Here is a 17,098-nt window from a genome sequence, read left to right as displayed (position 1 = left end):
TTCTAAAGGGTCAATCAGGATTTCTTAGGCAGTCATAAGATTTAAAAATGGGCAGATAGGCTTGATCTAGCTGGCACAAGGAACAAACAGGCAATGAGAAAGGGATGCAGCAGAGCTTCTGCAATGGTCAGTGTCAGGGAATAGTCAAAACTCACCTGCCCCCTCCCTATCGCCTGTAAACTGATTCTATTTATTATTACAGTAAGAGGACAATTAGAGTGCCTAATGTAGTGTGTAAATTACCTGCTGAGATTTTATTCAGATATGCCATTTCTTTAGTATCAGTTTGCACATCTTGAAAGAGCCTATTCTCTTAGTGTCAGCGTGATTTATACACAAGTACCTAGCTGCATTGCAACTATACCCCACAAGGTTAAATAAGACTGTTTCCCCCAACAATCTTCAATACCTAAGCCAAGAAGTCACTCCTTGTAAGGTTATAGGCACTTGTATTGCTGGAAGATATTAAAGTACATCAAAACAGCCCCAGGAACAAACAGTTCTACATGCTTTCCTCTCCTCCCACCTCTACTTTAATGACTTGACACGGACAAAATACAAGTATTTCCTGCGAGCTCTGCTGAAGAACAATGAGTAGCTACGATAAATGATAAGAACAGTGAAATTATAGGCAGCTTCCCAGATATACAAAGGTGAAAAAAAAACATAACTTATAAGTTCATTATGTAACAAAAAGGCAATTAAAAAAAAAAATCTGCCAGAAAATAATAGCTTCTTAGCATCAATGCCATATTTGGAAGCAATAGGGACAAGTCCACTTCCAGACAAAGTGTGAATGATTTAGCTACAGTGAATAAAACAAAGTAAGCCAATTCTAAAGAATGGCTAACTGCATCAAACCAAAGAGAACCAAAGCAAAGCTTCCTCAAAGCTTTGTTCACATTACAAACTACCATTGGTTCATGATCTTAAAGTAGACATAATAGTTTATATCAGCCAAAGAACTTTCAACTGATTTCACAGGCTTTGGATCAAACCCTTACAATCTATGACTCAGAGCTCTCTTCAGATTCAGGAAAGAATATAGTAAATTCCCTGTAGAATTGCTATTGTTTATGGTATGCAAACTATTTGGCAATGTGTCTTTTCCCTTGTCAAATCACGCACTTACTTTAGCCTCTGAGCAGATTTGCAAATATGAGCTGCACAAATACTACGCATAGATATCTGTTTGCAGGTATGGTTTCTTAGAACATGCAACTATGAGTAATCTTGACTGAACTCCTCAAATGACTGTACTTCAGCATGTCTGTGTGAAAGTTGACAGGATGAGCACATGTATTTTTACAATGTGAGTTAGGTCTAAGATGCGATGAAGATGTTGAATAAAAACAATAATTATTACAGCAATTAAAATATAAAACTTGAGTCAGCATTTTGCTGCTGTTCCTGACTCTCCCTGACTAGTTTTATAATTTTGGGAAAGTAACCTAGCCCTTGCTTCTGCAAATACTTTTACTTATGCTAAGTACCACAAAGAACTGTAAACTGGATAATACAGCTTTATTTGCTTAATCGGGGTCTTAAGCTCTTTCTGTGACTACATACATTGCTAAGATCAACAGAATTATTCTGTTGTACTCCAATGCAGCGAGTTTAAGAGAGTGCTTCTTTACCAGTACAACACACCCAAGAAAAAGCATCAGCGCACAACAGGAGAAGAAGGCAGACAGAAAGACTGGGATTACTACTTGGAGTAATTTCCACCAATTGCTTTACCTCTGCTGCTCCCTTAGACCTTTGTCTCTAAGCTGTAAATACTTAAAGTAAGTAGCTTCCTTTTCCTACGTGCTAGTTTCAGGATGCCACAGCAGCAAAACACCCTGAGAAGGGATGAGAGAGACAAAAAGAGAACGAGGGGAGCTCTAGGCCTTCAGGCTTCCCTGCAGACGCGGGCCAGACCCTGTGACACAAACTGGGCCGGGCGGCAGAAGAAACTCTCTTCGCTTATTCCATTCGCACAGCAGGCGCTGTGTTCTTTCCTCACTGGGGCGAGTCTCCTGAGCAACAGCTGAGTGTGAGAAGTCAGGCCAAGCCGCGTTACATCAACCTGGCAGCAAGTAATCACCAGGCTGGGGGCACATTCCCCACTCGAGCCCCCGGCTCCCCCGCCGGGCCTACAGCACGAACCACACGGCACGGCCGGGCCGGGCGCTCTCGACCAGCGTAAGACACACCCCACGCCGCGGGGCTCCGGCGGCGGCTCCAGCAAGGCTGTGGCCGCCAGAGAGCTTCTGCGGGATGGGCTGCCCGGGGAACTCGTTCCCGCGGCTCCACAGGCGTGACGGGGGCACACAGTCGCTATCGCAGAGAGGATAAGTTCACTCTGGCCGCCGCCTCCCTGCCGAGACCTCAGCCGTGTCCTCCGCATCGCCCCCACCTCAGGCGCCGCTGGGGGAAGGGCGCCGCGGGGCCTCCCGCCCCCACCTGGAGCCCCGCCCACGCCACCGCCCGCTCCCTCAGCCGCGCGCCAATTCCTCCCCCCACCTGCCAGCTCCCTCCGAACGTAACTGCACCACCCCGCCCGCCGCAACGGCCGCCGCTCGAGGCGGCAGCTCGCCTTCTCATTGGCTCCCTGGCCCGCCCGTCAGCCGCCGCTCCAGCAGGGGCGTTGGAGGGCGGTGCCGCGTAGCGCTGTCAGCGGGAGCGGGGAGAGGAAGCGGCGGCGGGCACGGCGGGGAAGAGGCGGGTGGTTCACTGCGATGTGAGCGCTGCGTCTCTTCACTTTTTTTTTTTTTTCTCTCTTCCCCTGGCTTTTTCACACAGCCGCCCCCTTCTCTCCCTTTTTCTACAGAGATATACCTGTCTGTAAATTCACACCTACACTGAGGGGTTTTTTCGGCTTCTTTTCCCGCAGAGGCTAAATACTCGACCCAGCAGAGTGTGCACCTCGTGTAGCAGGGCAGAGCCCCGCGGCCAGGGGCTCCCTCAGCGACCTCGCTCCGTCTCGCCCGCCGGTGCCGGCCCCGCAGCGCCATGGATCACCAACCGAAGTTCTTCGAGAACCTCTCTGGCACCGGGAAGGCCATCGGGGTGCTGACCAGCGGCGGCGATGCCCAAGGTAGCTGCTCACGCCGTTCGCTCCGGAGCGGGGGGAGGAGGAGGGAGTGTGGAGGGGAACTGCGGAGCCGGTGGGGAATGGGGGCAGCGGAGAAGGAGGGTGAGAGGTTCCTTGGGGGTGGTGTGAGGGAGGCAGGAGCGCGGAGGGCCTCACAAGCAGGCAGGGCGCCCATGTGGGAGGCTGGGGAAGGCGCCGGCGGGTGTAGCAGCGCCTGCGAGAAGGGAGTAGGAAGCGTGGGCAGCCCCTGGGGTGGCTGCGGGAAGCCGCGCCGGTTGTGGCACATGGAGGTAGTGGAGATGGGGCTCTGTGAGTGGGGCACACGAGATTGCCGTGGTTCTTGGGTTCCTTTCTCCGTGCTGGCCTTCGAGCTGTCTATCTTGCTAAGATCAGTTAAATGATAAATCATTTTTGCATCGCCCGGGCGCCTGAGCTGCAGACATACCATCATCCTTCTTCCTCCCTCCCTTTCTCATCACATTCCCTCTGAGCCTGCCGTGGCAGGGAGGAAGGTAGAAACGCTCCAACAACTTGTAGCACCAAAATGTCTTCACCCCTCGGGAGATGGTGGGGAGGGGGGAGTGGGGCGGGAGAGCGGATGGCTGCGGCGAGCCGGGGAAGAGGTCGTGCTGCCTTGCACGGGGGTGGGAGGCTGGCTGGCTGCTGGGGTTCTGCCAGCCCTCGCCTCATCTGCTTTCCACTTCATTTTGGCACCAGGAGCACTTCTGTGTTCCTGCCAGTGATTTAGAAAGCTCATACGGTAGTTTGGTTTCGAGCCCCGTATGACTACGTTGGAAACGTGTTTCACCTCTTTAAATCTCTTAAGTGTAGGGGGAGACCTAGCTACAGGACAGGGCAAACAAAAGACCTATAGATTTTAGGAGGGAAGGGAAAGGAAACAGGCTTGATTGCAATATTCTTAGTCATGAAGGCATGGAATCCTGCACTTTCATTTCCTCTTTTCTGCCAGAAGATCTCGTATATATTAATAGTAGGACGTTTCAGTTAATTAAGACTTTATATGTGCAATGCTCCATGCTGGTTTCAGAGGACTGTTGCTCTGCTTTTGCTAGGAGAGTTGTTTAGTGATGATGGCTTTTAGCTCCTTTCCTTAAATGATTTTTTTTTTCTTCTTCGGGAGCGGCTCGAATGTACTTTTACTCAAAGAAGAAACGGCACTCATGTTCCCGTTTGTGAAGAACAGAGAGGGGGAGAAAAAGCCTTTTCCGTTTTGCGTGGGCTCGGTAGCTTAATGAGCAGTTTCCCCGGCGCTGTAGGTGGGAAGGCGCGGGGAGTAGCCCTCACGGCGGGGCCGCTCTGCCCGGTTGCCCCGGGTGCGGGGGGGGGCAGCCCTGGCCTCCGCTCCCCTCGTGTTCCCGGCGGCTCCGGGAAGGAGGGGGGTTCGCACGGAGCGGTGTCTCCGCGCTCCCTCCCGCCGCCGGTGTGTACGTGATCCGCGGCGAGTCGCTGCAGATTCCGCCTCTTTGCGTCATCTGGGGCGGGAGAAACATCCTCTCTCTCTCTGCCCGCAGGAATAACGGGGAGCCCCCGAGTTTACCTGAGATTATCCGAAACTCTTTCTAATCAGGGGTGGAGGGGATTTGGTACCAATCCGAGAGGAAAATGTTCCAGTTCTGGAGAAAATGCAAGTTGATGCCTGTAAATGGCTTCTCTTTTGCCCGTCGATGGGGGCGAAGTGTTCAAGTTTTATCCACACTTAGCTCTCAGCGTCGTAAATTCCACCACTAAATGATTCTAGGACTGTGAATCAGGGCATCTGTGTTTTAATGGTCTGTTTGCCAAATCGCCATTTTAATTTTAAAGTGTGGCAGGGCACTGCCTCAAGCAGCAGTAGCGTGCTCCGCAAGAGGCTGAGCCCTGCTACTTGCTTCCGCGTGGCTGGAGATTATATAATGCAGCAGCAGATGCATCTCTTTTTATAAAGTATTAATCTGCACTTGCCACTATGTGAATTAAAGCATTTAAAGGGCTTGCAGAATCCATAGGTAATGTCTAGATTATTATCTGGCAGATTGCAACTGCAGCATATTTACATGGAGAAATAAGAAGTAACTGCATGTGACAGTTGATGTCTGTGGAGTCATATTGTCACGAAGACCAAACAAAGTAAACTGTATGCCCTCCAAATAATTCTGTAGGCATTGTCCTAATTTAGAAGAACAAGGAAAAAAAAACTCAACACATTTTAGATAGTTTCAACTGAATCATACAGCACAGCTGAAGTTCGTAACCCTTACTATCTTGGTAGCAGTGTAGGTGTGTACAATATGCAACCTCAGTTCTGTTGCATGCTAGGTTAGGAGTTAAAGGACAGAATGAGTCATGCCCTGTCAAGGTCATTTGCGCTCTGTAGGGCAAACGTGCAAGAGAAGTGAAGTTGTAGAGTATAAGCAGAAGGGAATATGCTGCTATTACTGCAGAGCTGTTTGCAAATACATGTTCAGGCAAACTGTAGGTGAGGCAAAACTACTAACTTTGAAGTAGGCAAAAAAAAAAGTACTAATATAAAAAAAGAATTCCAGACTCCTGTTTTGTTGGGTTTTTTTTAGACTTGTTAAACACCAGAAATCTTCAGAATATCTGAAATGCAAACTAAGCTCACAGGAAACTGAGTGGAAAGAAAACCTATTAGGGCTGCAGTAAACATGTAATTTTTGTATCAGTAGGTGCCTTGATTTAGGCTGGTCTGTATATCTTAGCCTAGAACAAAATATGCTTGAAGTTTCTTTAAAATAGAAGTTACTGCCTTTGCTGTTATTGTAATTTTTAATAATTTAGGAGTAGCATTGGGTAAATTACTTCACTACATTTATGGTATTTCTTTGGAAGGTCTTTTTGTTTGTCCTTTTTACTAGCTGTGAAATACTAAAGACTACAAAATGTGTATATGTCATACTGGAACTATTGTGGTTGAGTGAATGTATTTTAAACACAGCTATATTCTTTTGTTGAGTTAAAGGATTAATCAGTGACTTATTTCACAGGAAAAATACTTATATTTTGTATACTTAATGTATGTAAGTACTAAGCTTGGCGGTCCATCACTTGTAACTAGCCAGCTGTTAAATCGTGAACTAAAGAAAGTACTTTCTGACATCTTCAAAAGAACCTTCAGAGGCAAAAGAAATTTTGACAACTGATTCTTAATCTGTTCAGTTTCTGGACTGTTTCTGACTTGCAGCTCAGAAAGCTGGAGTAGTAAACAGGTTTTCAGTCACAATTCTGTCTTCACTTTGTGGGACTCTCTGGCTGTGGTCTGCTTTAGGTCATGAAGTAGACTGTTGCCAGTGGCTGCCATGGACAATTTTGACCGCCTTAGGTCACTTATTTTTGTACAACTTCCCATCAAACTGTTTGTCCTCGGACTGTGGTAGGTGTGGCTCAGCAGCAGGAACAATGTCATCTGAAAGCTTCTGACAGAAGGTGATTGCGTACTGTTAAGGAATGATGTGCTTGTGGCTGCTTTGAGCTGTTGCCCAATTTACTGACTCAAGGTTATTGGCTTTGAATGTGACCACATTATTTTTGAGATAAACTCAAAGATTCAGTGTTGTGGAAGACAGCATAAGTAAGGCACTTACAGATTACATGGTAACGGTCTTGAATATTGTAGACCATGAATGCTGAAGTAAAGATCTACTGATGTACATTTGAAGCATTACAGGCTTCCCAACATGTCAAGGCATATTTAATATAGTAGTGTAGATTTATTGCTCGTCTTGATAACTTACATTGGAAGAAGACATTTTGCCACTAAACAAATAAAAAAAAAAACAAACAAACCTTCACACCTTCAGCAGATATTGGGCTTAGAAACAGCTAAAAAGAACCCTATGTCGCCTTGGATTCCAGAGTTTTGGCATACCACAGACCATGACTGTGGAAGCAAAGATCTACACATCTCTACTCTTGAAGCATTACAGGCTTTTCAGGAACATCGAAACACGTTTAATAAGATAGCACAGAGGTACTGATCTTGTCCTGGTAGAATATGATGGAATTAGAATATTTTTTTTAAAAAACAACAACAACAAAACAAACAAAGAAAGAAAAAACCAAATACCACTCCTTTTGTGTCATCCAGATTACAGAGTTTATTTCTTAACAGTTAGGTAATTTGAAGATAGTCACAAGGACTTTTTGGATTCTAGCTCCCCGAAAAGGTACCTTTTCCAGCAAGTAATAGTGTGTGTGTATAGACATATGTATAAAATACATATATATGTGCCCATATTTATGTGCTGTTGTAAATATAATTTGTATGTAAAATGAAAGGATGTAGTTATAGATGGATGAGTGTAACTATTTAAATGCATTTAATCTTTTTGGAGTGGCTGCTGCTATAATTACTGGATTCTATGGTTGAAAATAGTCTCTTAAGATTTTTTTTTAATTTTGAAGAAGGAGATATGTATGTAGTCAAGATGTTATAGTATTTTATATGTTTGTGTGGTAGAATGTTCTGACTGAATGCATTGCTACTGTTTCGAAAAATTGTACAGTGTTTTCTTCAGGTATCTAGAATCATTGGGATTATATGTAATAAAATCTGTTACGTAATTAAAAGTGGAACAAACCTAAATTGTTTTCCTAATGATTTGTTGAGTTCTTATATTTGACTGCGTCTTCTCATCTTTCCATTTGATGGTTATAGGCTCTTACATCATTAAAGATATGTCCACTTGAATAAAGTCTTTCTGGTTGGTAATGTTTGGACATTTTCCTTAGTTTGTGTGATTTGCTATATAGTCTTTTAAGTCTGGATCTTTATTCAGGGTAGCACTTAAACATGTGCTGTCATTAAGCATGCATTAAAGCCAATGTTTATCTTTAAAATCGGTTGTACTTAAGTATTTCTTGTTGCTTGTCCAAGATGCATAGTTTCGATTTTTCTTTTAGATGGTTAGTATTACAGTTATTTATTTAAAGGTCCATCTAGCTGACTAAAGTGAGGAAAACTTGGCTTAGACACAAAATACTGATTTAATTTTCCTGGCACTCCTCTCTTGTAGTGGTGCATATGCATGTGGAACAGGATGTAGGTGGGAGAGAGCAATACTCTTCTGGGTGAAGGGAGTGCCTTTAAAACAAAGATTTTTGCAGTATTGTTTGTAACCCTGCTATGAAAATTACTACTTTCAAAGATAGTTGAATAGACAATATAAAGAAGTGCAGTAAATTATCAACTCTTAAATTAATTTCAGACATTACGTAAAGCTATGTAGATAGTTGCAGATAACTTAATCTTTACAGAGTCCAAAAGAGCAAAATTAATCTTTTCCTCTGCCAAAGGCTTTAATGCAAAAGCAAGTGGTAGTTCAGAAAGATTTTAAATAATTCTTATGTTACAAAAAAAAAAAATACTGGTTTTACTCATGTCTTTCTTTCGAAGCTGCTGTTCTAATCCTCTGTGTTTATCAGGCTACATTTCTTACATTTATTATTCAGGACTAAAGCCATGGTTAATCTCTTTTTCAGTAATAACATATAATTACATTTCATAGTTATTGTGGTAATTTACAAATACAGCTCCACAAATAATCAAATACAGCAACATTTTGTTAGACAAGTTCTACAGAGACTGCATGAAATTCTTTGTATTTACATACTTGAATTACTGCAAGCAGTGTATTCACTTCTAGATAGCCAACACATAGAAGTCTAAAGCTTCAATGTTTTAACTGTGTTTTGTAGATTTCAAATTATAACATCATTCAGTCCTCAGCTCTTCTGGAATGTAAGGCACTTCTTTAGGAGCTTGCCAATAAACTCCCAAGCCGTTTTTCTGTATAAATAGATAACATATGCATCACCAAATAATAATAAAATGTGTACTGCGTAAACACACGTGGTGGTACTGAGAAGATGCTTTCTGTCTGTAATTTTTTTTTCCTGGGCTTTTCCCCTTTCTTGCAGCAGGTAAATTATGAATTTTATCAATTTTTCCTGTAAGACATATGGAAACTGGAAAATATTAATGAAGAAAGTATGTGGCTGTATTATTAATATGTTCACATGAAATTAATGGATTTATTGTTTTGAGAAATAAATGCTTATATTTTGCTCTGTTTTAGAAGTGTGCGTGTTATGACAAATCAACAGTTGTAGTCTAATTTGTACATAACACAGGTGTGGCAGATGTGGATAATTTGTAATGAGAACAGATTACCCTTCTTTAAAATACACTGATTTAGAGAGGTACACGCTAAAGGTAAAAAGATAGGATACACGACCAATAAAACAGAAATGTGAGCAAGAAACAGATAATAGACAAGTGTGTATAGTTGGTAAATATGTGAATGTTTATATTTAATGTCTATTTTATTAAATGTTTATTTTTGCTGGCAAGACTATTCTGCCTGTTTGATCACAGACACTTTCTTCTAATTGGATACTAGGAATACAGAGACTACTGGTGGATGGGACACCATGATCTTTGTAACTGAACATGTATTAGATGTTCAGTTACATCATTAGATGTATTAGAAACAGTCTTAGTGTTTCTTCTCAGGTGCCAAATGGGAGAGGTGACAAAGTTAAGAACCTTCTGTTCTTGAAGTTCGAAAGGGCAGTTCCGAGTAGTTCTCATGTGGTGAAGATGAACTTTTTTCCTTCAGCTAGTGAACCTTTTAGCTGTTCCTCTAGAATTCTGCAGCCAAATGGATAATACAAAAAGTTGTTCTTACGTCTAAAAAAAACCTTCCACAAACAACCTGAACAACAGCTCTCTGTACCCCCAAAAACCCAACTACCAGAAAAGCTCCCTACCAAGCAAGAACAACAAAAAACCCACTCTGACACAACATGTTGTGCATTAACAGAGGCAAGCTGTGGACCTTGAGTAGCTTGTGCTTATGTCTTCCCTGTTTGAGGAAAATGGCAGTGCTGGGAAGAACTGTCATGTTTATAAAGTTAAAGATCTTTGTTTCTTCTTTCTAGAGGAGGTTGTGTGTGAGGTGGGTGGGAGTGTTTTGTTATGAAAACTGTTTTATTGAGGAAGTAACTGTGCCCTGTGTAGTAGATCTGTTTTGGTCTAAGACTTTAGAGTGCTAACTTGCTTTTCAGCCTGTCACATGAGATTCTTTGCTTTTCTTTGGCATCATCCCGTTCATCGTCCAAAGATGTGCTTTTAGCTCTCTTGGCCTTTGAGAACTTTTTCCAGCTCTGCCACAAGGCTGACTCTGGCTGAGAGAATTCTTGCTGTTACTTCTTAATACATAATGAATGAGAAAACACTGTTACTCCTATTTTTAATCTTAAGGCTAAAGGACATCTGTACAAACAACTAAGCAACTTTGGATTTTGGAAAACTTAATTTTTTGTCTTGTGTTAGGGCAACTTCAGGGACTTTCTGGTATGTTTCTAAGCAATAAATCTTTGAGAAAACCTCAGTCTTGTTGTTTATTCATGTAGGTAAGCTTTTATAGCTCAGTATTTTTTCCAGTAATGGTAGATATTTTAGGAATAGGTCTTTATGGCTGTGTTGTGCGGTTGTATATTCTAGTTACCAACTTTTTATGTCTCCAGATGGGTGAACTCTTAGCACCTATGTCGAACAGCAGAGCTAACCTGACACTGTGCTATTTTGATATTAAGTGCAACAGATTTGGAGAATTGGTGCCTGATATTTTGGATTATCATGTCTCTGGCATACCTTTTCAAATTATCTGCTGAGGCTGTTTATTTCAGCGTAGCCTAACTATGTCTGTCCTTATGCTTTGCATAATCTCTTGTGTCTGTTTAAGTGGTGTGGAAGCAATTAATTTATTCCTTTGGGGAATTTCCTAAATAATGAGTAAGATAATACAATATCTGAAGGGTTGAGTTATAACAGAAACTAATTTCATGCATTTAGGGGGACCAGTGGAACTTTTGCTGTTGCTCAGGAAGTTAATTGACCGTTGAACTTAAATGGATGATTTTACAGTAGTATAATTTGTCAGATGTCTGTGTGGAGGGAATTCCAACATGCACTTGCAATTCTGGGAAGCAAAGTGGCATTTAAGAACTTTTCTGTCAAATGAGTCCATGCAGCATTTATAGTGTTAATTTACTGCTACTTTTATCTTTTTAAGAGGGCACCTGTCTTTGTCAGCTTTGACTTTACTCCCCTGGAAATACTGTATATACTTCTGTGTTACTTTTGAAAGCTTAGGAAAAAGAACAGTTACAATGTAATTTCTGCTTCGAAGAAGCTAAATTTTAACTGGCTAACCTTTTACATTTCAGACAGAAATCTAAGAAGGATTGTGAAATGAATTTACTTTCTGTCTCTGGTTTAGTAGCTGTTACTTTTACAATTAGCAGCAATTTAATATCTGATTAACATACATACTGGCAGCCACATAATTATTATAACAAAGCCGATAGTTCTGCACCCTTCATAATCATCGGCTGATTGCATTGTCGTTAAGCATATTTCTGTTTTAATAGATACTGACCATTGTCTTTTTTCAGGAATGAAGTAATATTCTCCCTTCCCCCCCCCCTTTTTTTTAAAGACACTGAAAATTTATAGTAATCAAAAAATATTGGATAACCTATAACAATGTGATTTTTCTTTTTCTTCCCAGGTATGAATGCTGCTGTGCGCGCAGTAGTACGCATGGGAATCTATGTAAAAGCCAAAGTGTATTTTGTTTATGAGGTTAGTTTTTGTTTTATTTATTCTGTGTTTGTCTTATGACTATATGTGAGTTTTTGTGGAAACCTCATGGAGAGTGAATAGCATAAATTAAATGATGTAGATGTCATTCCCTTTCATCATATCAGTATTTTATTTAATATTTTTTCTTTTTCTGGAAAGTACTTTTCACGAGGTATATGCTAAAACTATTTTATTTAAAAGTAATTTTTTAAATATAAAGAATTCCTCATGTGCCACCAGAAGCCTGAAAATACTGAAAAAAAGAGGTGGTTGTCACCCAGGAGTGAGCTGTGTATTTGTGTACTTGTTAGATGTTTGACCCCAAATATTGTGCTCCACAAATAGCTTCCTAAACCTAGTTAACCTACTAATTTTTAATGCTTTGACTTTCCCCCAGTCCATTTTCCTAGGGTAAGATAAGGATGAGCCATCACCCTAATTTCACAGATTGCACAACTTGTTTTTGATTGAGAATGCTGTCAGGCTGGTGCCATTTTCCTGGCTTATAGATAGAAGTTGTAAGTGAAAGACACCACAAACAACAAGCAAAAAAAAGACTCCACCAAAAAACCTGCACCATCAGTAGTGTGTCCAGACATCAGAATTTTGTGGTTGAAGTATATGACTGCATGTGCATAAAGGTTGTTTATTTCTGTAATAATTATTTGATAGGAGAAAATGATGAGACAAGTTCCATGTAAAATAATACTATCTGTGTATGTCTTACTGGAAGACTAAGTTATAGTTAGACTTCCACCTGGAGGACACTTTGAGTTTTTATAAAATTTGTGGATTAAACCATACAGTAAATATATTTAGCAAGAAGTCATCCTGTTCATGCTGGAACTCATGTACAACTTCTTAAAAGCTTGAGGTGATTACAAATCATAATAAAGAACTGATATGGGGCAAACCTTTGTAGGCAATATTCCTAGGAAAATGTAATTTTAATGTTTAGTATAAAAATATGAAGCACTAGAATTAATAGAAGTTATAGGAAAGTAGTTTTAGTTCTGCACATGCAAAATATATGATTTAGCTGTAAAAGGTAGCTATTTATCAATTTTCTTTCTGTGTCTCCTTATTCTTAGAGTTCATTTACTAAAGAGATGGGAAGTGGATTGAAATGCAAATATGCAAATAAGCAGAGCACTGTGCTCCAAATTTCTTTTGTACTACAGTGCTACAGCAAGTAGCTCTGAATAGTAGTGTGTGCTAATTACAGGGCCAATCTCTAGAATTGCTTCAGTGTTCAGCTGTTTTTGCAGGCTTGCTGAAATGGGTCAGATACTTTTGTGGAAATGAAGAGATTTTTTGGCCGTCTTTAAAGGCCAGAAGTTGGATTTTTTTTTTTTTTTTTTAATTTTGTTTAACTTAAGAACGGCCATCTTTCTAGTTCATCTTACAATATATTTGCTTTTGTCACCTTCTAAAAACTGTTTTGTATCACAGAGTGTATTCAATGATAAATTTCCAAAATTTGAAAATTTCTGTTCTGAGCTTGGCAAAATTGCACTAAGTTATCGTGTTCCTCTGTTCAGACAATTGCTAGAGTTTGCCTTTGTGAAGTCACAGATATTTTTGAATGAAAATTGACTGTAAAAAGTCAATATTGGAGTTTTGTGTTTCCATTATATAGTCATTCCGTCTTCAGTGTAGTGTGAGAGAAAAATGCACATTTTACTCTAATTACGGGAAATAGCTCTGAAAGGGATCTTTGCTTCTAGATGAGTCCATTCAGTTCCATGTTTCAGAAGTACAGAGTGCTGACCTTTTCTCCTCTGACATGAAGTCAGAGAGGAGAAAATATGAAGTCAGTTTTCTTTCGCAATTCACGTAAGTATTTCAGGGAAATACTATTGCAAGCTTTGAAATGAAACAATTATTTAAGTTCAGCACTTTGAAAAAGCAAACAAAAATCTTAGGGCAAGACTTGTCACTAATGGTCCCTACTGTAAGCCTTTGTGTTGTCTATACTGAGGAGATGTGTTTTTGTATATACTTGGAGTTATTTTATATTTTTAATAAGATCCTTCTATATTACAGTTTATCACATGCAGTCTTCAGTTTGTTAAACAACGAGAATAGTATATTTTTAACCTACATTCTGAGTAGGCACTTTAACTACACACATGTGTAAAGTGATCCTTGTATTGAAGCTGCTTGGAAAAAGCGATTAAAATACCTGAAGTGGAGACATCCAAAAGATGAAAAATGTTTTCTTATTTGGAGCCAAAAATGGAGTTAAACGTCTCAGCCTTTTCACACCTGCTTTGCTCTAGTTGTCGAACACTGTTTTTCTTCCGTAACTTGCTCTAAGGACTTTATTTGTGCTGTAAAATAATCTGTCTTCTACAGCTGTGGCCAAAACTAGCTCCATATTCTAAGTAAAACAATAACTATTTTTCTTTTGGTTCCTAACCGCATTTTGCTTCATCTTGTGATGAGGTAGATATTACCAAGATAAATAAACAATGATTGATGATGAACTAGATATAAGTAATTTTCTAGCCTTTTTTAAGTCGGGTTTACTGAAGGCCAAAGACTGGAATTCATGGGCTATTTGGGCATACATTGGTTCTGCAAGGAAAAAAAAAAAAACATGAAAATTAAACTATAAAATAGTTTATTTTAAAACTATAATTTATTATATTTATATATAATTTATATAGTTTATATAAAAAAATCTTAGTTTATAGCTATAAAAATCCCCTTGTATCTTAATTCATTGAAATTAGCACATTTGAAAATTTTGCTTTTAATTTGTGGAAACAATGCTTACTCTATACAGTTGCCATGGTTTCATATTTTATTCATGTTAACATCTTTTAGTAATTGGTTTTAATATATAAACAGTCTATAGTCACCCTCACTGACTATCATCACATTATTCCTCAAATCTACTCCAATCTGAATTAAAATTTTAATACTTGTGGATTTATTTCACTCATGCTGTGGAAAACTTGCAGATGGAAGTACATGTTAAAGTACCAGGCTGTTCTAGGAGGCTAGTTTAAATTTTTTCACTAATCAGAAGTGATTTAAGTTGTGTTGCTTTTGTTTTTGTTTTTCCTAATTGAGAGTGAGAAGAAAAAGTGATGCCTCTCATTTGTCGCAATTCATTTTAGAAACTGAGGTCTTAAATATTTATACAAATAACCTGCCCTTTTTCCAGGATTGAAGCACATAGTTCCCAGTGGATGCGTGCTCTTACTACTAAGCTATGGAACTTTTAGATTCTTCATCTTGATTAAGAGTCTTTTTCTCAAGAGGCCAGCATTGGAAATGCAATGGTACGGCAGTCACGGATTTCTGTGAGGAAAACTTCATGTCTTTTCTGTGGTGGTTTGTGCACTCAGTGATGCTAGTATTTTACGTTGTTGAGTAAAAGCTAAAAAAGCTCAGTAAGTAAATTAAATCAACTGTTAAAGCCCAAAATATCTCGCATGTAACATATGAGAAGATGGCTTGTTCTTTTGCGAAAGCTTTTGGTTTTAGAGTTAAGGCAGGAAGCAAGGTTTGCTCTGTCTGCTCCTGTCTCCAGGAGTTACTGTGTATATGTACCCTGTGAATGTAAGGCCCACAGAAATTTCCTCTTGTTCATTTTTGAATATTCAGAGTTTGGGTAGAGGAAGGAATAAGTATAAAATGGGGTTGATCTTCAAGTATAGTACCTGTTGTATTTTTAACAGTTTGCTTTTTTCCATTCTTGTCCCATAGCTTTAGTGTTCTTGTATCCAAGCTGCTATTTTTAAAAACTAAATCAGAGGTTGTTGTTTGTTTTTTTTTTTTTTAATGTAAATTGTTAGGTTCCCATCTTCTTCTTAAGGTCTGTGTTCACATCTACCATACTATTTTAACGGTGTTGCATTATTTGATAAAATAATTCAAGTTAAATTCCACCTTTAAAATGGATTACCCAGTCCACAAGTTAGCAACAGTATTTAAGTAACTGAAATGATAAATGGAAATCATGATCATTATCAGTTATAATCAGTCATCTTTTTTCCTGTGGCTTTTCTACAAAGCTGTTTTAATTATATGGCTTTTGTATCTCTTAATGCTATGGAAAAGCAGTGTGGCAATTCTGGCTACACTGTTCAGAGGTAGCTTATCTACATTACATAGCAAGCAGAACCCAGTTAGGAAAATCTAATGGAACAGTTAAAATGGGTTAGACCTGTTCCAAAAGTTCCCTGCCCTTGTAGCAGGAAGAATTGTTATTATAATACAGCCCGTCTTCTCACTTCTATACACAGAGAAAATAGAATTGATGTGGACTCCTGACCAGAATGCATGAACTGTGTCTGCTTTAAAGATGGGTGGTGCAGGACTTGCTCATAGCTCATCCTTAGCCTAGCTTTGCTTTTCTCTGTGTTTTAGATTTGTTAATAAAATACTAATTGGGAATTTTCATCCGTGACTCTTATGATATGTATATAATTATGTCTAAATTTACTGTGTATAATAATTTCTTGGATGCACTTTATTTTTCCTCTCAAGTAAAAGTGAAAGATGAATGATTGGAACAAGTATGTGAACTGTATGTATTTTTGTCAGCTTGTAGCACAGCTTGCTGTAGTCAGCGTTACAAACTGAGTTAGGATGTAACATCATACTATTCTTTTGTAGTTGCCAGTAGGAGCACCAATAGGAAAAGTTTTCAGTCCATTACTGAGTGCTATAAGGAACATTAGATTCTTCACTTTAAAAACAAAACATACAAACAGAAAACACCACCACAAAAAAACCAGAACAAAACAAACAATCAACAGCAACAACAAAACACAAACAAACGAGCAAGTCTGTGATAAATGAACTCAGTAACTGATTAGCCTTCATCAAACTCATTTAGATCCACTGGAATTTTTTTGTCTGAATGTCTTTGCACTTTATCTAAGAAAGAATTTTTTTATTTAGAGTTGATATGTAGATTAAGCATTATGTCTTTTCCAACTTGCTCTAATTTTGAAGGAACTATGCAAATAATATCTTAGTGTCAAGTCTTTAGGAATATACATTAGTATACAAGACAATATGTATATAAGTTAGTCACATATTAAAGTAAGTTGGAGAGTATACAAAATACTGATGAGATCTGTTGAATGCTAGAAATTACAGACATTGGTAGTTTTCTCTGTGTTTCTTTACTTTTGCTTGATCATCTCAGATGTAAATTCATTAGTCAAGTCTCACTAAGCAGAAACTTTTATGTTTTCTCCCTAGAATCTGTAGTAGAATCCTAGAAAGCTTAATTCGAGTAACTTGTACTTTTGCCGAGTCCAGGTTATCTTTATCTTATCATGTTAGTGGGAGACTTCAAGGGTGATATAATATTCATAGAAAATATA

General features: G+C 39.4%; 1 protein-coding gene across 4 annotated transcripts in view; it reads left to right on the top strand.

The window, feature by feature from the left end:
* Positions 1–2,584: 2,584 nt before the first annotated feature.
* Positions 2,585–17,098, top strand: part of PFKP (phosphofructokinase, platelet) — a 50,321-nt gene continuing 35,807 nt past the window's right edge. For 3 of the 4 annotated variants that reach the window (XM_082046664.1, XM_082046665.1, XM_082046667.1), the window contains exons 1-3: positions 2,585–2,725; positions 2,879–3,082; positions 11,674–11,747. In XM_082046664.1, coding sequence (XP_081902790.1) covers positions 2,998–3,082; positions 11,674–11,747 — 159 coding nt within the window. In that variant the 5' untranslated portion in view covers positions 2,585–2,725; positions 2,879–2,997. Of the gene's footprint in view, positions 2,726–2,878; positions 3,083–11,673; positions 11,748–14,922; positions 15,041–17,098 lie in introns of those variants that run through there. The other variant, XM_082046666.1, reaches the window with a different exon arrangement.

This window comes from Streptopelia decaocto, assembly GCF_964273445.1.
Source record: "Streptopelia decaocto genome assembly, chromosome: 2".
Classification (NCBI taxonomy): domain Eukaryota; kingdom Metazoa; phylum Chordata; class Aves; order Columbiformes; family Columbidae; genus Streptopelia; species Streptopelia decaocto.
This window is presented reverse-complemented; position numbering and strand designations above follow the sequence as displayed.